This window comes from Strix uralensis, chromosome 16, assembly GCF_047716275.1.
Source record: "Strix uralensis isolate ZFMK-TIS-50842 chromosome 16, bStrUra1, whole genome shotgun sequence".
Taxonomy (NCBI): Eukaryota; Metazoa; Chordata; class Aves; order Strigiformes; family Strigidae; genus Strix; species Strix uralensis.
In genome coordinates this window covers 19,986,323-20,007,098 of record NC_133987.1, presented here as the reverse complement: position 1 = coordinate 20,007,098, position 20,776 = coordinate 19,986,323, and the positions used below count along the sequence as shown (strand labels likewise).

The 20,776-nt window shown below is 43.6% G+C and overlaps 1 protein-coding gene across 10 annotated transcripts in view; it reads left to right on the top strand.

The window, feature by feature from the left end:
* The first annotated feature begins 316 nt into the window (after nt 1–316).
* Nucleotides 317–20,776, top strand: part of ARHGAP17 (Rho GTPase activating protein 17) — a 47,899-nt gene continuing 27,439 nt past the window's right edge. For all 10 annotated transcript variants that reach the window (XR_012631196.1, XM_074886361.1, XM_074886351.1 and 7 more), the window contains exon 1: nt 317–492. Coding sequence is in view for 9 of the 10 variants with exons in the window: in XM_074886361.1 (XP_074742462.1) it covers nt 440–492 (53 nt within the window). In the remaining variant the exon portion in view is untranslated. The remainder of the gene's footprint in view (nt 493–20,776) is intronic.

Below are 20,776 nucleotides of genomic sequence, written 5' to 3'. Positions count from 1 at the left end.
AAACGGCGGCTGTACCGCAAGGGACGCCGGGAGCGGTAGTCTCGTGGGACCCTCAGCCATAATTCTGAGGGGGGGAGCGGACCCCGGGGTTGTCCGCTGCGGGGGGGAGCGGTCCCCGCGCACCAAGCCCGTCCCAGCTGCCACTCCCGAGAGAGCGGCGGGCGGAGGAGCCGCCCTCGCGCTGCGGCACGCCGACATCCGGGCTCCGGGCGGGACATCCGGGTTTCTGGTTGCCCCGCCCCTCCCGGGGACCCGGCTGTTTCCTGGGAACACGTGACGCTGTGGGCGGGACCGGAAGTGGCCGTGGGTTCCGGTGTGGGCGGGGCCGTTGGCGCCGCGGGGAGCAGGGAGGAGGAGGAGGCGGCGGCGGCGGCGGCGGGAGGCCGGGCCGGCGGAGCAGCGGGTGCCCGGCGGGAGGCCGGGGGAAACGGCCGCTGCCATGAAGAAGCAGTTCAACCGCATGAAGCAGCTGGCCAACCAGACTGTCGGCAGGTGGGTGGCGGGGCAGGGGTCCCGTGGCCCTGCCCGGCTGGGCCGGGGCACCGGTGGGGCTCGGGCGGCGGCTCCGCGCCACTTCGCCATGTGAAGCCGGCAGCGGGGAGCGGGTGGGAGCTATCCGCAGTCTGGGCCGCACGTCGGAGCGGGGAGCGGGCACGGCGGGGCTTCCCGCGCCGCTTCTGAGCGCGGCCTTTTGGGGAAGAAAAAGTTCTGTCAGCTCAGAAAGAAACTGGCGGGACGGTGAGGGGAGGCGGTGGAGGCCTCTCTTGCTCGGAAAACTTAAAAAAAAAAAAAAAGCATCAACAAGAGTTGCTCGGGTTTGGAGCGGGGAGTGGGCGTAGGGGCCGGGCGGGTGTCAGCCCCGGCCCGCCGGGAAGCGGGGTCGGTCCGTCGGTCTCCGCTGCCCCCGCGGCCTCCGCTTCACCTGCCAGCTCCGGGGTTTACTCCGGCAGCGAGTGAAGCAGAGCCCCGGTGGGTGCTTTGGGGGGGTCACCTGAAACGCCGTTTGCTGCGCAGCCCGGGGATCGCACGTTGGTGCAGCCGGTATTTTGGGTTTGTGTCGTGGTCGGGCCGTGAGGACCGACAGTAAAGAGCCCTCTGGGGCGGGGAAGTGCCGGCACCGGGGGGCAGGGGAAGCGAAGCGAAAGGCGATGGGGGGGGGGGGGGGGGGCGTGCTCTTCAGGGGGTCGCCTTGGCCCCTGAGCTCAGCAGAGCTATTTGCATTGTGCGCTTCCTGTCTGGGGGTTTGTGACTTTCGTTTCCTTTGTTACTGTGTTAATATTGAGTTATTTGATCTATTTCTCACCATTTTTCACATGCAAGAAGACTTTAAGGAGTGCGTCCTCTATGACTTAATTTTAACAAAAATAACCGAAGTCTCATAGGTATGACTGCTGCCAATTTCCAGCTGTCAGAGTCTTGGATGGTCTTTAGCCTGATTCTGTGGAAAGAAATCTGTGCACAGACACAGGAGCCTCCGCCTGCAGCTCTTCCCTGTGCTAAAAATGCAAATGTAACTGTACTGTGTTTCTAGTAGAGTTCTGCATTTTTTCCCCCCCAGAAAGTCCTCTCTGCTTTCAGTGAAAACTTAACCTGAAAGTACATGCTTATACTGAAAGTGTAAACTTTCATGTTATCTGAGTTTATACTTCCATGGCCTCCGCTCCAATAACTCGCTGAACACAGTGTTTATTTTCTTGGAGGCCTACATACATATAAAACAGGTCAAGCGTGTCAGCTAATAATGTCCAAGTAGCAGATTTTTAATAGGCCGTTTCTTTTGCTATAAAAAGAGAGCGTAAATTCCAAACCAATCTTGTGTCCTTTCGTTCTCATTTCATATAAACTAAAGGATTTTTTTTTATATTGCTGGTGAGATTATTGGCATTCCCTTTTTGCATGTGTTGGGCCCACAGCTCCAAATCCCAAGTGGAATTTCAAGTAATCTGTGTTCTACTGAGTAGGATAAACATCACAGACTGCTTTCTACCTCACAGGGAAAATCAGAATTAAATCTGAAGAACTGTTTATGGTCGTGTATGGGTTGGGAGGTCTGTAATGACCTTTGACTCCACGCAGCTGAAGCCTGGTGGAAGCTGTGGCTATTGGTCGTTTCACAACGGAGTTTCTCAGGGTGTGGTTGTCTGCGTGCGTGGTTATTGCTCAGACTTCGCCAGGTAGTCTGCTGGTGCCTTTGCAGCCTGGGCCTAGGACAGTGAAGTTTTCTAGTTCCATTAAAATACAGACAAGTACCTGTAATTGTTTTCCATTAAAAACTTATTTAAAATGACTCTGATGCATTTGTTTTTATAAACTTAATATTAAAGGTTTAAATTAAACGCTGTTTCTCTCTTACCTGTTTTAGTATTAAATACAAGCACATCCTTATTGGTTCTGTCTTTGCTTATGGAGTGATTTTTAATAATAAACTATCTTAAGTTAGTTGTATGGATTCTTTACCAAAGAACACACAAACTTTTCATTGGCTAGAGGTGAGAGGACTCTGAAGAGTGAGGGTAATCATAAAGTTTTGACCAGTGCTTGTTGCCTTTTTCACATATAAATTATGTCCTCATGTTTGTAAGTGCTTTGAATGAACCAAATTGTCCCTTCTAGGGGTTTGTGTAGTCTTGTTAGCACAAGGTGGTACTTACTCTTTGGTTGCTGACCTTGATATTTGTGGCTTTTCAAGTTAAAAGAATAATGCTTATGTCATTGAAATCATTTTCATCACTGTAAATCTGCACTAATTCTAATGAAACTCAGGAAACTTGGCTTTTGGATCCAATTTGGGGGTGGGAGGGAAAGAAACAAAGCTTGGGAGGTTTGTGTTGCTTTTGCAGTGTATGATCACCTGTATGTGCAGCAGCTATAACACTGGAAACTCAGTGAAGATATTTTTACATTTCCCAGAGTGCAGGGTATTCGTGTGCACAACCGAACACTGTTTTTTCTCAGATCTGTTTTTCTTTCATTTTTTTGGTTCATCATCGCAATGCTTTTATCTGACTTGCAAGACACCCTGTTGTCTGTAAGGTTGAAATTAATCATTTGTATTAGATGTTCACTTAGATACAAACAGCATTTTAAATAGTAACTGCTTTTGAGGCCTGTCAAAGCCCACAGTCTAGTGAAGATTTTGATTTGATAATTTCTGGAAATGCTTCTGCATCTCCTCCTCCAGCTGAGGAGGCGAGAGGGATGTCTCAGCCCTGCAACACTGCATCAAGAAATCAAGCATGATTAGACCAGTTGGTGTACAAAGATGTACAAAGAAGGAGAAATGGTTTGTGTCACGGTTTTAATAATAGTTAACCTTCTGTTTCAAGAGGTATCAAATGTACTATTAAAAATAATTGGTGAATATTTAATATTACTAGCTTCCTTCCATTTCATGTATTAGCCAAACATTCAGTTAGTCACCAGGCTCTTCATTTCCCCACAGTAAAATCAGTAGTGAAAGATTTGTGATTGGTTTCACGTGCACATGTCAGGGCTGAGGTTTTCAAATTTCGGGCAGTGCTGCCTTCTGTGGTTTTGATAAGTGCTGTAGAACTCAGGGAAGACGTGGGAGATGTGACAGTCCTCATTCAGCAGGATCCTGCAGGCAATATTAGCAGAGGGAAGTGTTTTTGGCACTGGGTACCAGAACCAGGAGTGAACCATTTCAATTTTATAACATTGAAGAAAAAAGAAAAAGAAAAAAAGTTTTAGTGTGCTTCCCATCTGGTACTGTTGCAGCCTGCAGCTTTCTGAGATGGGTCTATAGTCAGTTGGTGTAACTCATTTATTACCTCTTATGCTTGGACGGAGTGAGGAGACAAATCCGATGTTAAAAGGACTCTTCTGGTTATGTCAGTGCCTTGAAGAGGAGCAGCGTTCAGTATTTCAAGCCCCCGTAGGCCGCTGGCAGACCCAGCAGGTGAATAAGCCGCCCCACAAGAGAAGCCATATCTGGAGGAGCAGTTTGGGCATCAGTGCTGTGGGGTGACATCCCCCCACCCCGGCTGGCTCGCCTGGGACACTCGGGGCTGTTGTGTGGGCTGCCCGCTCCTGGTTCCCTTCTCCGGGACGTCTGCCCTTCACTGTATCTGCTGCTCCCTAGGGTGATCTTTTACTGGCTGCTGCTTTCTGTGGTTGTGCATTAGGAAGGGGCATCTTCTGCTTTTCTTTTTACTCATTCAAAGCTTTTTTTCACCATAATTGAGGGGTGGGGAGAACAGGCATGTTATGAGGTCAGCAAACCTTGGTTATGCATCAGGGATGTATCTTTACCGAAGGTTGGCATCCTTGGCCTTGGACCATGAATATGTGACTTAGGATCAGAGAAGTAACTCCTTAGCGTGAAAAATAGAAAAGATGGGCAAGAGCTTCATTAAAGCGAAGGAATGGCATTTATGGGAAGCCTGTGAGTCTGCATGGGTAGCATTATATAAATTATTAAATATAGGTAGGAAACTAATTAAAGAGGGGATTAGCTGAGTGGAACAGGATTCCACAATAATTAATAGATGTGTTAAATATTTTGCAGCAATTATCTTGTGGATGTTGTTGGATGTCTTAAACAAGTGCTCAATCTGCCACTGAGTATTTTTTATGTGTTTCAGATTTGTTGTAAGTGGTGCAGGTCTGCAAGGAAGCATTTCTACTGAGGGGAACAACTCAAGCTCTGGTTAACCCATAAAGTAAAATACCAAATACTTGTCTATACAAACCTGGAGGAAAGGGGGAAATGAAACCAGTTCAACCCCTGGTTGCTCTAGTTCTGTCGGCTGGTGTCAGGTAGAGTTGGCTGCTTCAGAGAGACCATCCAAGTCTGGGCTGGGCACCTGAGAGAACCTCTCGTTGGGAGTGGCACAGAACTTGCTCAGGGCTGTCTTAGCCAGAGTAACCACCTGTGACTGGTGGTTCTCGTGTCATCACGAAGGATCTCGCATCTCCTTGGAGATAATTCACAGGCAGCAGGGCTGGGGTGTGCAGGGGAGTGGAGGCATGGCTTACCAGGAAATCATTAGTTCCACAGGAGCTGAATTAATGCATCAGAATAAATTGGCACCTTGACCATGACAGATACACAGCTAATCACACAAAATAGCTAGCTCAGATCTAACTTTATTTTGAGCTATGTCCCAACTCCAGCCTAAACATTTAGGAACAGCTTCAGACTTTTAGTGAGGCTTAAAAAGATTAAGGGTGGGGAGGTAGTGGAGAGGAAGACAATAACCTTCACTCTGGAGGCCATGATTGTCAGGTGGCCTGTGATTCCTTAGAGGTTATGTGCTGAGATTGCTTTTAATGGAATTTATTTATTAATTCCTCTAAACCTTCACCTGTTTTGAGGACCGAGGCTCATGTCCACTGAGGACAGTTCTTCTGTCCACACACACATTCTGTGTGTGCTTTGCCTTGTGAAATGGAAGTTGTGGGATATATTTGAGTACATCCCATCTCACCAGTTTGAAGAGGTGAGGTACTACCTTCCTGCTGTCTTTGTACCTTTTCTTGGGGTGTTTCATAAGCAGATGCTCATTCTAACAGATCAGCTGTGTGTCAGGCTCAGAAATGAAAAGGATTATATTGTGGATGACATCAACAAGGTAATTCTTCAGATATCTACTCGCTTGTCTTATAGTTTTCATACCCTTTTATAAATTACAAGGGGAGACGGATTTTGATTAGAAGCTTGGGAAGTATTCTACTTTATGGTTGCAGTCGTCTGTAATGAAAATAAACATTCCGTGGTATTGTCATTGAAGGCTTTCAAAGGATACACTAATAAGCATTTGAACTACATAGCTAAGTAATTCATATGAGGAATGAGTCCACAGAGGTGTTTGTATCACGCTGTTTACTTACAGAAAAACAGGTTGGTAATTAATGACACAATTTTATGTGAGTTAGGCTTTCCTGCCTCTGGGGACACAACTATTAATATTGTTCCCATCAATTTCGTTTTTCATCTTTTAGGTGCAATCTAATACCATACAGATTAAAAATTACTCTAGCCAACTGATCTGGAAGGTTTAGGTCTGGTGAAGTCAGCTAAGATCAAGACTGATAGGTGGATATCCTGTCTGTCTTTACCAGGAGATACGCTCTATCTGCCCTTAGGCTGTGACAGTCATTTAAACCAGGGACAGGCAGATCTGACTAATTAGAAATCTGGAAGAGAGCACAAACCACATTAGAAAGATTTTTTTTTTTTATGCAAGAAGCTAACTTAACTGTAGCTTCTTTACTAGTTTTCCACTCTTTTCAATACAGCTTCTTGTATACAAATAGGTTTTTCCAGGCCCTGTACACATGACATTACTCTGACTCAACGGGAGTATTTGAACGTACCTTTTAATAGCTCATGCCCTACATAAAAGTTACTATGCTAAATTATATTTAGTATTTCTTCAAGCCGCTTGGCAATCTAAGTTGTAAGTTGGAATTGATGTTATTGTAACGTAATTATTACATTAAAGCAAGTTATGTTAAAATAACAATTATTGAATGATTATGTACGTTAAGGAGCTACCTACACTTGATTTGTGTAGGGGAGGACCTGCTGGAAAATGATAACTTTTAGTAATACTTCATGGAAGAAGTTAATGGTCCAAATTTTACATTTTTTCTTCCTGCTAAAGTGTTACCCATTGATTCTAGGCTTTCAGAATTGTTCTGTGAATTATTACTTAAGGAAGTTATTCTACTTTCGGTCTTTATTAATAGTACTTTACAAACTAGCTTTTTTGAGCATCCAGAGTGGTAAAACAAGAGTGCACTCATCTCTGTTAAGTCCAAAACACTTCAATCAATATAACATCAGCTGTACCATGCCATTTAATGTCAAAGAAACATTTCTTCAATGTTTTTATAGTTCTTGTGTGGAGGAAAAATGTTAAAAAATTGAGTGTGACCCCAGTATTTGAAAATTTCTGGCTCACCCTAACATCCTTTTAAAAAAAGTTAGATATGATAAGCAGTATTTACTTGGAGTACTTGTCATTGGCAAAGATATTTGAAAAAGTGGTAAACAACACTGAAAATATGTTCATATTTATGGACCAGGAAAAAATCTGCTTTGTGCTTGTCTTTTAGGTTGGCATCTGTCTATCTGAGTACTCATGAAAAGAAAAAAAATCTCATTTCAGTGTTTATAATAGTTATCTTAAACATTTCCTGTTTATCTCCAAAAGAAGTTTGAGGTCTCTCTAATTAGAAAATTGACTTAGATCTTTCTGGATGGCAGATTAATTCAATGACAGGTTTAAAGAGTCTGAGTAGATTGAATTAGGGAAGATCTGTTTTCCTGAACATGTGCAGACTTCTGGGCTTCGTGTAACTAATTGTCAAGGACTGATTGAAATAAAATGTGTGTGAATGCCAAAGCACTCGTAGGCTAATAGCGAAGGGAATGCACTATCTAAACATCTACATGTTAGTTTGGCTGCTGAACAGGCAGAGCGAGGAGGCGGTAGGCTTTACATTGACTGAAACACTGGAGTTGGCACATACAGCTGCATCAAGTGTTTGCTCCCTCTTCGCCACTTCTGGGCTACTGAATGGGCCCTGCAGAAATGCAGAACTTGGTGAAATGGTGTTTCCATCTGAGGTGCAAGTGAGCAGAGAGAGTTCCCCCTTTAACACCGCCTCTCTGCCTCAGCAGTATCAACAGAGTTTTTTGGTATCTGCATATTTATCTATTTCCTGCACCCTTTGGGGAAAACTGACACAATGTAATGCGTTGTGCAGCTCAGGAATCTGATTTTTCTAACAGTACAAACTTCCAATTATAGAAAAACATGCAGCTATTATGTTTTTAGTTTGGGGCTGCTTCTTGTGGTAAGACTTGGCACTCGTCAGCGTATTTGTGACTGCCATTAGCGCAGCAGCAAATGGAATAGCTTGTGGATATAAATTGTGTCCAAGCTGTGGCCTACATTAAATTTTGTGAGCACGTCTGTTAATCCCATTGATTAATGTACCCTTCAAAGCAAATGGCTAAAGCCAAAGGAAAAACTACCTGAATTTACCAAAGTTGAGGGCATTGTAGTGACTTCTTTCAGTTGTTCTACCTCTGGATAACTTGGGAGCTGGTGAGGTCTGTAGGGCTGAATGCCGGCTGCTGCCGGTGCGAAGGGGTGTTGCTGTCCTGGAACCCCTGGTAAGAAGAGAGGTTTTGTCCATGAACAGATGGTCAGAAAAAGGAGCATATTCTGGCCTCCTTTTAGGTGTTCCCTCTAGGTTTTGTAAAGGCAGGCAGTTTGTTGGTATCTCTTAATTCCTCTGGGACCAAGGTGATCTCGTGTTGGTTTAAAGTCTAGGTCATTAAGAATCCTTAAGATTAGAAACTGTTAAGACATTACATTGTGTTTTTAAGAAACTAATTTCTCTGCAGAAGTCATTTGCGTTGTGCATTGCAGTGTGGTGCTTTCCAGAAAACCACTGTATTAAACTTTCTAGATACTTCACGTTGCATTTGTAGTGCTCTTACAAGGGCAGCAGCAGGTTTTAAATCGAGTAAGTACGTGCTCAGCCTCAGTTTCAAAAGCCTCATCGCTTGTGATCCGGTTCCAGAGCCCAGGAAGGCCTAGGAACGCCTTGGCTGCCGTGCCCAGTGGCCAGGAACAGATGCCATGGGAAGGGTGCGGGGCTTGGGCACCCCGGGGGGGGTTTCCCACCCATGTGGTGGTGGCCACCAGCCGTGTCTGTCTCGGAATTTCCCGAGCCGGAGGTGGCTTCTGTGTGGCTGATGTCTGGTAGCACCAGATTTGTGGTGCTCTGTGAGTTGGCTGCACATTGTTGCTGACGGAGAGTTCTACCTTGCCAAACAGCTGAAGAAGGTGTTAAAGCTGTGGTCAGCTCCTCTGCTTCTTGGAAAGTCCAAATTTTGATAGTTTCAACTATTGGTTTTCGCTTTAAGTGAATCTTGTATGAAAGAAACATGTTTCTCTGTGCCTGCAGTGTGTGAGAATGAGCTCCGGGGTGTGTTACCTTATTTTCCTGAGCAGTGGGTGCTTCCAGGGCAGATGAAGCTTCAGTTATTTTGCTTCCTCTTAACAGATGCAGAAAATGCTTTTCAAACTTACATAAAAATACCAGGTATTCAGTGGTGAAGAATAACTTTAGTTGTGCAAAATTTTGTTGACTTCAAGATACCTTAATCAAAAGTTGTGCTTTCCAGTAGAGAACTAGCTAAAGCTGTTGGTTAGAAGAAAAAAGGTATTATATAACTCTGTGGCAGACGTGTGTCAACTGCTGAGTGGGCAGTGTGTAAAATACTTGAGATTCTGGTTGCAGAAAAAGAAATTGAAAGATTCCAGACTTGGGGATTTGGGAGATATTAATTGCCCTCCTGCATGCATGTCCTCACCTCCTTTGGCTCTGTTCGTCATGCTGCTGCTTGATGGATCAGATGAGAGGACTGATAAAATATTCACACTAGACAGCCGCCATACGCTGTAGGATCTGTTGTAGCTGGATCACCTTGGGCTTCCTGTTTTGCCGGGGGGTCAGGACTGCACAGCAAGGGTAAAGGGAGCATCTGTCTCAGAAAAGCACAGTCTATATAGCCTTAAAGTGATGACTAAAATGTCATTTTTCTGTGCAGATATTTCTCAGGTGGCTTCACAGGCTTTTGAAGGGTCTAGGGCAGTGATAATGATTGTGGCCAACCTGGTGTGCTCACTTGTGTCGCAGCGTGTAACCAGAGCCAGAGTCACCATCCCTGGGCGCCTGCCTGAGCAAAGCACCAAAGGGAAGCGGAGGAAGCTAAAGGAGTCGGAAAGGATGTATCGTCCAGGGGTGTTTGGTGCATCCAGGGTGGGGGTTTTGGTATCTGACATAACAGCAGGACAATGAAGGTAAAAATAGATTTGAATCTGCTTTAGTGACAGCTCAGCTAAGCGGTCAGCAGTGCACCTGCACTCCAGAGGTGGGGTTTGACTCCTCTGATAGTTATTCATATAAACAAAATAATCTCAGTATTGCCCTCCTTGTGGATGAAGCTGGGATTCCTTGATTCTAACTTGATCTGATGGTGGTTCTGTAGAGCAAATAATTCTAATATCAGGTTATACCCAGAGTCAAAATCCTAAAATAGTAATGATTTAATCTTGCTAAAATAGGTAGAAGTGATCTAACAAGCCGTTTCAGCCTGATGCTGTAATGTGATACGCTTGGAATTTATGAAAGCAAATGTATTTCTTAGATAGTTGCATGGTATTTTTAGGTTATGATAATGGATCTGTGACCAGAACTGCTCTTTAGCGGTCATTGTATTGGCAAATGCTGAAATGCCAAATACATGCGATCTTTTTAGGATGTGGTTAAATGAAAAGTGTCTTAGTGTCCTAGAAATGTTTTCTAGCATTGTGCACAGTTCCCAGAAAGAAAGGTTTTATAACTTAAAAGTAGGAGCTCTGCTTTTTAGGGGTTTTAGGAGAACCTCCAGCCTGCTGTGTTGGGCCTTACTTAAGGCAGCAATTAGCTGTCCCCCGTTGGCCACGGCGCAGCTCTGATCTGAACCCTGTGGGAGGTTTAATAATGCAAATTGAACTGGGTAAGGTATGGCTGATCTCCGGTAGTTCAGAACCGAATAGCTTCACAGCAGTTGGTGACATACCGAGTGATTTTAACAGATTACTGTGCTTGATTACCTCATTTTTTCAGGGCTCCTTGATTGTTATAGGTACCAGTCTTGAAAGCAAGGCTAAATTTGATCTTCACTGATGCTGTCATGCTTAAAGCAGCACTTGATGTCTAGACAAGAAAAATGGGGAACTTCCGAGTATCCTTTTTATCCGCAACATTGTTGACTGAATTAGAAGATTTTGGTTAAAATTTATTCCATAAGAACCAAATAGCCTTAAAAGCTTTGAGTTTATCGCTATTCTATTGCTGATAAAAGCATGTCAGAATAGTTGTGCATCTTATGCTTGGACAGTCCTGCTGTCTCAACAGGAAACGAGCTTTCATAAATACGCGCCAGCTGGGTGAGGTCGCAAGTTCTTCTCCTAAGTGAGGTGGAGCCTTTTTTTCCTTGACACAGATTGTTTTCTTGTGAAGTTAATTGCATTGCAAAATGACAGGAACATCCTGGAGTGACTGCAGCAGAGTGAATCAAAGAGCCAGGGGATCTGCAAAAAATGAGTATGCAAAATACCCAAACCAGTCGTAGATGAGAAAGATCGATAAAGGAGGAGTTCTTTCTTCTGTCTTACAAGTTGTCCTGTGCCAGAAATTGCTGGACTGAGATTTTTGTATAAATATACTCGTTGGCTATACTGCATGTTTCTCAGGATCCCAATGACACTTCCAAAGTGAAAATTAATAAAAGGAGCGCTGGTAATTTGGAGCATGCCACTTGCTTGCACATGTACGCACCTTGGTGACAGAGCTGAGGCTACAAGAAACTCCTTTAGGCAGTGACAGGAGAATTAAGTTGTAAAGTTGGCCCTTTTTAAGAAGATAAATTAACTTGCGTGCAGACTGTAAAGTTATGCCTGTGTTACGGCTTTGAAAAGTACAGCATTTTATTCAAATGCAAACTTCTTTGGCATCTATGAACTAATTATCAAGCAATTGATAGGAAATATTAATCCACCTGATTAAAAGTTTTATTTTCAGTAGAAAATGAAAATAGAAAGCTAACACTGCTGCAGAAAAATAAATGTGTGAGCTAAACTGTTGCAGCTTCTATTTCAGTCAAACATTTAACTGGTTTGTCTTGCTGTAAGCCCATTTAATACGGAGATTAAGTGTTCTGATCTGATATTTTTTGTAGGAATGGAACAGTAGGATAAAGTAATCCTGGTTTTGTAACAGCAGGTCCAAGTGTGTGTTGAAGTGCAGTACAGATTAATAAACCTTGAATGGACTGTTAGTCGGAGGCTTGTATTTCCTTCTCAGAAACCTAGGGATAATTTTCAGTTTCATGCTAGAACAGCAGAAAGCATCATGTGCAGCACATGGCAGGGCGGCAGGCATAGTTCTGCATGTCATACACCTTCATATGGTCCTGTATACGCTGTATCTAAGCAACATAAAAACAGATGTCTATATCCAGTGCTGTAAAACCCGGTAATTGGATGAGTCGTCTCAATTGCAGGCTAATTGTCGGACTCAGCTCTGAAACTTGTTTTCCTGTTGGTGAAACATAATAAAGGGTTCAGCCATTAATTGTTAAACATGGCTACTGATCAGAAAATCAGTGCAGAGGCTTCGTTGTGAAATAGCAGGCGTAAAGAATAATCCCTATTTTGTCACTAGCCTGTTAGTCAATTTTATATAACTTGACATCCCTGAATTCTCTTACATTTTTTACTGTTATTTCAAAGCTTCCAACTCCTTTTTGCATTCTTACTTTCTATTCCTACTTCATTGTTCTCCCTTTTCTGTGTTTCCTTGTTTTGCTTCTTGTGTTGATTCAGCTTGGTTCCTTTTCAAAGGCTTTCTCTTGCCAGTTTTGTGAATCCCCGAACTTAAAATAGACCTGTCTGGACAGTATGTTAAGTTAAGAACAGTGTTACCTTGGGTGAAATGTCCACTTCTGGACTGGAGTTTTTTGACACTTATGCAAGGTAATATGTAGCTGAAATGTCCTGCCAATGTGCAAAAAAGTAAACAAATACACAAAAACTGCCCAGGATTGATATTTTTTTTTAGCAGTTCAGTGTATTTTGCTCATTCCTGTATTGCATATTTTTCCTATTCAAACATGTCTGCGCTGTAAAAAGCTTGTCTTTGCAAAAGGCAGTGCTGCTTCTTGGAGTCTTTTCCAGTGATTGCCAATGCAGGACTTCTGGTAAAAGAAATCATAAAATTTTAAAATGTCTTGAATTAGTGTGCAGTCCACCTCTTTTGAGGCTGGAATGGAAAGAAATGTCTTGTTTGGAAGTTCAGCATATGTTTGAAGGTTTTTTGGTGGTGTGTTGGTTTGTTTTTTTTTTTCCTTTCTCAAATGTGAAGGAGTTCTCCTGTCAGCAGGTGGTTTGGCAGGGGGACTGGTCCTTGCCTAAAACTAAAAGCTGCCAAAGCCACGAGTAGGGAATTCATGAGCTGTTCTCTGATCCAGAAACATCAGCTGGTGCCTGAACTCTGCTCAGGATGCACAACTGCATCCCGCTGCAGCAGTGCCCTCTCTGCCAAGCCTTGCCTCCCTAGCTCTGCACTCCGTTTATTCCTACCCCTCCTTGTGCTAACACCTCTCATCTCAGCGGTGGAGTTCATCTGACTGAGAAATGGGTTTTCTTTCAGCCAGGTCAGTCCTTTGAGCTGTTGACTAGTGGAGATGGTTGTGCTGGGCAAAGGGAGATGGGAGCAGCCAGGGATGGTAGGAGGGAGGACCCAACAACTTTTTTTCAGCAGCTCTGCCAGCTGATGTCACCTCGGTGTTAATGAAATGTTGGCCCCGGGGTGCAGATTCATGATCAGCTTAAGCTGATTTTAAGTAGCTGCTGTTGCTGAAAGGGACAGATTTCCCCTCTCCCTGCACTGGTGCCAGCTCCCCTGCGCGCCGACGGGGAGTGCTGCAGCCGTGGGGTGACCGGCCCGAGGCAACTGGACACCAGAAATTTCTTTACTGGATGTAATTCCAGTCTGAGCTGCCCATGACCGCCAGGGATGCAGGGGAGGGATGGCAGGACCTGTGCCTGGGGTTCAGGGAAGGGGGGCTGCTTCGGACAGGACTCCGGGAAGGAGAAGGGTCGTAGGGAAGCGCGCAAGGGAGGAACCCAACGTCTGCTCCTTGTCATGGGCTTGATGTGGTGGTGGCTCGAGCTGCTGCAAATTGAGGCTGCTGTGGAGGGACAAGGGGAGCTGCTCGGGAGAGCCAGCCCAGGGCAGGGAGCTGGCTGCGAGCTGGTGTATTGCCGGGTGAATTTTCAAATAAACCTAGTGCTCTTGGGAGCACTGCTAGAGCCCAACAGCGACAGGGGCGATGCCTGTTTTGGCAGCACCTACCTTCGTGTTGGCGTACAGGGATTGTAGAATTGCACCTGAGATTAAGGAATAACAAATTCAATAATGATTTAGGTTGCTTTCTGCTCTACTGTCTCTTATATCAAAATTGTACCCAGCTAATTTTAGATAAAATTATTCTACATAAGTAAAAGGTTTTTGCTTGCTTGGAGGAGGGAGAGACCTTGTGTGAAAATAAACTTTTTAATGGAAATAAATACTGCACAGTAAAATATTAAAAAAGCTTCTTTACCAAGACATGGTGTAAGGGTGTTTGTATGCATTTTTTTAATAAATTATATTAATTACTGACATGTTTGGAAAGTTTAAGTTCTGTAGTAATGTTAAGTAGAGTGCATTTAGCATGAGAAATGTAGACTGGAATACTTAAAGGGAAAAAATCGAGGCATAGAAAATACATTATTATTTGATAAGTTTCTTGTGTAGCTTCGCTTTGAGATTCATTGGGGGTTTTTTATCATTAATTTGTGACAGCTTGTCATAGGAGTTCTTATTTTGGGGGGAAAAAAAATATGTGACTGCTGCTGGATTTCATCCTGACTGGATTTAAGCATTTAGAATTTTAATCCCCTACAGCAGCACTTTGCATTCCCTTCTGAAGGTATTAACACTTTCACAAATCAAATGCACTTTTGAAAAAGAAGCCACATTTTGTTATATTGGCCTAACACATTGTGAGTGGAGGTTTGGGTTTTTGGAAAGTTGAATACAGGGAGAGCTTTACTAGCTAAAACTTTGTTCATGGTATGAAATAATAGATTAGCAATAAGTATTTGATTTGCTGGGACAGTAGTCAAGAGGAAGCATTTAACTGTAAATTTTTATTTGTATCCAGAAGTTTAAAAGCTATCAGACTTATCAGAGACTGCTCACCGAAACATCACTTCCTCCATCAACTAAATTGCGTTAAATCTGGTTCTGCGTTTAAACCACAATTGTACTTTTGCCATGTGGAAGGTTCAACTTGCATTGATCTTGAATTTGCAGCGCATGTGGCTCAATTATCTACCTAGATTTGTTACGTAGACTTAACTGTTTGAACTGTGTTTTCCAAACTGCACCATATTTGGTTTAATTCTCAATATCTAATATTAAAAACAAATGTATGTTTTAGAGGGGCTGGAGTTCTGAAGGGCAGTGCAGGGCCTCGCAGCAGTGACTATACCTCTGAGAGTGGCCCTAAAATAGGATTTGGCTTGAGCCGTGGTTGTTGTAAATAGCTAAATTTACTGTCTCACTTGGGAGAGGAGCCTTGGATCCATTTCACTTAACGAAGGAATTTCAGATCCCCTAATGCGAACAGTCTGTCATGGGTTTCCCTGCAACTGCAAAGGAACAGTCTGCTTTCTTTCCAAGATGATTATCTTTCTAAAGCCTGGTCTGCCTTTAATTAGAGCAGGCAGGCTTCATTCTTCAGCAGCGGATGGCTGAGATTATACAAGAGATCAAAGTCACAGCTTTTAGATGGAGCAACCAAGCAAAACTTGATGGAGGAACTCAATGGAGAAAAGGAAGAAGGAAAATGGAGCAGAAATCTTTATCCAGTTATTGAGGCCTGAATTGTAGTTTTGCAGCTCCTGGGTTTCTGAAGATACAGATCTCGATTAATGAAATATTTTGGTGCCTTGGAGGTGATGCACCATTTTTTTAAAGCGCTTCTAAAGGATTCTGCACTTGAGGACCTTCCATAGGAAGTGAGCTGGTGGGTTATCTCCTCCGAAAGAGCAGCCTTTCCTGTGATTTCTGCCACTGCCACTAAAGCATCAGTGGTTGCCAGATTTACGATGAAAGCAATTCTAATACTTGTGCAGAAGTTTATATTCTTAATCTGGGTGAAAAACAGGGATAGTAGGCAAACTCAAAGTCTAACTAGTGACCGATTGTGAGCAGTGTTCCCTAAATACTAAGTAAATATTGAAAATGGTGACTATCATCTGACAGTCATTCTGAAGTGGTTTTAAAATGTTTATAAATAACTCCGAGAATATTGATACTTACCTTGGGTCATGCTAGTTTCTTTTGAAAAAATCCAACCACACTGAGGATGCCAGTTCATCACCTTGCTTTCAGTATGAGTGCTGGGATTTTTATGGTGGGGAGTCAAAACGAGATTAATTTGAGTCTTGTGTGACATAATGAGCTTGGTTTCTGTGGTGAGAAGTGTTCTTGGCGAGACACATTTCTGCTCTGGCTTGTCTTCAAAATGCTGTTCAGGTGAAACCAAACTCCTACAGTATATCCACAAACCTGAGTATTGCCACCAGCTGCCAAAAGAACCAAAATAAATCCTTCGTAATAAAGTGGTTTTGAAAAGTGACCTTTAATATAGGCATTTTTGAAGGCCACAGTTGTAGGGTTTTTGCTTTCCAGTTACACAGAAAGATCCTTTAATGTGTTAAAGATCTCGTCTTCTGAAAAGCATACAGAACTGCAGAATCTGGGTAGAATATGGGGAGTAAGAAATGTGTATATTACAACCTGTAGCTGAAATTCTGGTTCGTGTAAGGAGCCTTCCCGTGAGCCTGGCTACCCAGGAGGAGGAAGGGGCAGGCCAAATGCTGTTGTGGTCTGGGCTGGAAAATGAGGTTCCCTGGATCACCTTGATTTCTTGAAGTCAAAACCAGGTAAAAAATTAAGGCAGATATGGCCATAAACAATGATTTATTTCATGTTTGGATACTGGCTGCAGCAATTGCTTTAAGTGTACAGTAAATGGCACCCAGGAGTCACTTCTCCTGCGTCCTTACTGAAAAAGCATCCCTGAGTTTGTCTCTGGTCTTGTTCAGCTATTTCAGCTCTTTCCCCTGATTGAAATTTTAATTTAGTTTTAAAATTGACATGTTTAATAATTAGATTCCATAAACTTGGATTATAAAATACAGGGTTCACCCAGCTTAAAAGGGAAGCCTGTTCCTGGCATTTAGCACAGTGTCAGGTGGGGACGAGTAAACTGATAGTCCTGAAGCAGCTTTAAGTTATCCTTTTTATGAAGTTTGTCTTAGTGAATGTTAAAAAAGCAAACCTTTTAGAAGGGAAGTTGTCATCTAATTCTGGATTCCTTGTTTTGGAACAGAGCTGCTGATTCTTTCACTTTTCCTGGCAGCCAATCCTGCCTATTGTATGTGGAAAGCAGGCAGGATGTGCCGCCAGCCCCGCGCCCGGCCAAGGTGCTCTGAAGTGTTAACTCGCCAGCAGAGCTAATCGCGTTACTCGTGGTAACAAACAAATGCTTTGTTGAAGGAAAATCAAACAGCCGGGAAGGCTAGCTTTAATTTTGTCTCATGTTTTGGGTGGATGTCTCCTCGCTTCCGCTGAAATCTTTCCAGTGTCCAGGAACGCGGACTTGTCGTTTCGTCACGAAGCGAGCTGCCCTCCCGTGGCATCACCGCCCGCCAGCTCCACCTCCCATCCGCAGGGCGTGAGTCAAGGTTTCTGTTTCCACTTCAACATCTGAACTGAGTCACTTGTTCTGTTGTCAATGTCCAAGTTTTTATGGCTCTTCATGTCAGGTTTGCTCTTGTTCCTTCCTCATTATTTGTTCAGGAGTGTAAATTTCCACTGGTTACGTAGCTTTGACCTGCTTTGGGGCTCAGCCGCTGGGTCAGGACTGATGGCCCGGTGGTGGACAGGACCCTGCTCTGAAGCCAACGTTATCTCAAAAATTGTTTAGATGAAGCTTTTGGTTTTTTAGATCTCCAGTGCTGGTTTAATCGAGCCTCTTCATTTTATACATGGAAATGTAAATTCTTTCCCTGTGGAAGATAAACACTATCTCAGGAATTCACATCAGCTGTTTCCAGATGTGCAGAGAAGACTTCTGGCCTGGAAGTGTGAAAGAGCTGTAAAATGAAAAAGTGACCGGTTTTAAACCTGTGGGGTGAGAGCTGTTCTGCCCTCCCTGCTCGCAGCAGAGCCCTGCACTGAGCTGTGGTTCAGGCTGGCTGTGCTGACGGGCCTTGCCAGAAAGAAATAAAATGAATGATACTATAAAACACTTAGAGAGGAGGCCAGCTGGGGGCACGTGCAATACATTTTTAAATGTCACAGCAAGCTAAGGTATTGTAATTAACTTGTCTAGAGTTAAATATACAGTCTTTCCACTCTCAAACCTCTTGGTTTTTTGCTTGGAGTGAGTTAAGGCAATTACTTCTGGCCATGCCATCCCCAAATAGAAAATGGCACCAGCAGTTATGTGGCATGTCATATTTCATGTTAAGTACACTATTTCCTGTCTTGAAAAGAAAAATTGTTTGAAGAATCAGTTTGGCAATGAAAATATTGAAAACTACAGTTTCTCAGTGGTATTAGAAAGTGAAAAGCTGGCTCTGCTCAGGTTTTTTGGCTCTCCTTGAAGAATCTGACATTCACCAGCTGAGCTGTACTCAGAGCTAACCTGCTCTTTGCTACCCATTCCCACCCCAGAGCTGTGTCAGCAAGGTTATTGGTGTGAAGAGTGAATCTGAGGAGCTGGTTTGCCTGAAAAGTAACTGTTTCTGCCAGATTATTTTCAGTCAGTGTGGCTGCCTGAGCTGTCTTTGACCCCAGCTGAGCCAAGTGCTGTATCAGTGCAGGAGAGGGGCAGTGAAGAAATGAAGAGCTGCTTTTGCAGCTGCTGCCACCGACAGCAAAATGTTGTACTAACCCCGTGTGAAACGGTTTGAAAGTACCATTTGTAGGGAATTCAATAGTTTTATCCTCTTTATTCATTAAGGAGGTGATGATAGTCGCAACAAATGATTGTTCAGTCTTGTTTTTAGAAGCAGTCTTTTAAAATGCACTGCTGAATTTCAATTGAAAAGCTTTGTACCAGCTGATTCCCGTAAAGGTTTTGGTGTAACAGGTGTCCTGCTGGCAGTGGCAGAAAAACTTCACCTTTGGTTCTCAGAAACCTTGATTTCCCAGGGGACCAGCTCTGTTCCTGCTTCCAGTGGACTGCTGCCAGCGCAGCAGTGATCTTACACTGAGGCAGCTGAACAGCCTGTGTGATGACGCCGAGCCCTGCGCGCAGGGTCCGCTGGCGCCCAGGCTGCTGCTCGTGCTGTGCTTGTTCCCTGTGTCTCACGCAGAAGATGTCGGGAGGCTCCGGGCCGGGCAGGTCCCCGTTCCCCTGCTGTGTGCAGGGGTGGCTCCTGCACAAACAGCTCGGTCGCAAACCCGCACGGCTTGGCGTGCTTTCCCCATTAGTAATGGCTTGGACAGACCTCATTTTGCAACTGCAAATTAACTGTTTGGACTGTATTGAGTTTAGCTGCTGGGAATGTAAACAGCCATAGCTGCTGTAGTCTGGGCTTTGTAATCTCAGTTTGGGATGGGCTGTGTTCATGATATCCCGTGGAGGGTCTCCAGGCTGGAGGCCAGCTACTAGCGCTCCTGGGCTTGATAAAGCCCTTGGGAACGCTCTCTGCAACTAAATCTTCCAATTCTTAATCAGTTCTTGATTCCAGAAGGATTTTTTCATTGCTTCATGCTACCGACTAGATAAGATACAAATAAGACCTAACAATGGATAAAGACAGAACTTCAAGTAGCAGTGAAAGGGAAATGCTGTTATTTTCTCTAAATTTGCTAATTCTCTAATTAGCAGGCAGAAGGAATTAGTGCCCTACAAAGCTGCAGTTAGATATAAACTTTAAACTAGCAGGACCTGTTATTCGGAGGGAGACAGAGGTACCTTTGATGGTTTGTTGCTTATTCCCTGCTCGGTAAGGAGATAGGCTGTGCTGCTGTCAAGGTTGCATATTCTGTTTCATGGTTGTGGTCACTGAAAAGCAATATTATTTAGTGGTGCTTCTTGGCTTCCTTATTAAAGGTGGAATGTGGGCCTGCAGGAAGGGTGAGGTCTTCCCTCTTGCATTTCCGAACCCGACATCATCATCGGTGGCTTTTCTAACTCAGCGCTGGCCTGGGGACGCTGTCCTGCTGCCACCCTTGACTGGGGAATATATCCCTGACTTCAGAGGAGGAGATCTGGATTTTCAAGCTGCGACTTTAAATCCTTGATAAACCAGTTAGGTGTACAAAGAGTACACCTGAAGATAAATATATGAAAATTGTTTTGCACTTCACATAATGACATAGTCTGTGGGTAACCATATTTAAAATGGAAAAAAAAAATTCTGCTAGCATGTTGTTGAGCCATCTTTGCTTTTCACTCAAATGGATATAACTTCCTAGGAAAAAGGAGAAAAAGGAAAAATCAAACTTTTAGTGAATCTGAAGTTGTATGGAAGCTCTATTCTACTATTTGGTGGTTTTAAATTCATGTTGTGGCTAAAGTAATTCAAAAGTGTCCAGTAACGTTACAGTAGTATAACGAAAGGTTCTGTTGAATACAAATATGGAATATTACTAGAAGGAACATTGTTTCCTCTAAAGAGAATTTCTATAAAATGTGTTTTGTGATTCTCAATAGCTAAAAGTGAATTTACAAAATCTTACAGTGATTTGAATATTGCTACATGGGTGAGAAGAATTCTGTGAGCTCTGTCAATCGCTGTTCTTGTGTTTATCAGCAGTTCAGTGGTTTTAATGTGTACATACCCAGTTATGTAAGTACTCTAAATGTTCTTAGAAGTTGTTTTGAATTGCGCCACCCGAGGAGGTGGCTGTTTTATTTCCTAAAACTGCTGGTTAGGTGAAGGCTGTGTGTTCCCTTCTGGTATGTTGGATCTTCGCTTCGTGGTGTCTGTTTCGTATCACATCTATGTGTGTCAGCATCCAGGGTGAACGAACTGCTGAAACGCCTTCGTCTAATCTAACTTTCACTTACCCCGAGCCAAATTAAGGACTAGAGAGAGACAGGGACGTCAGT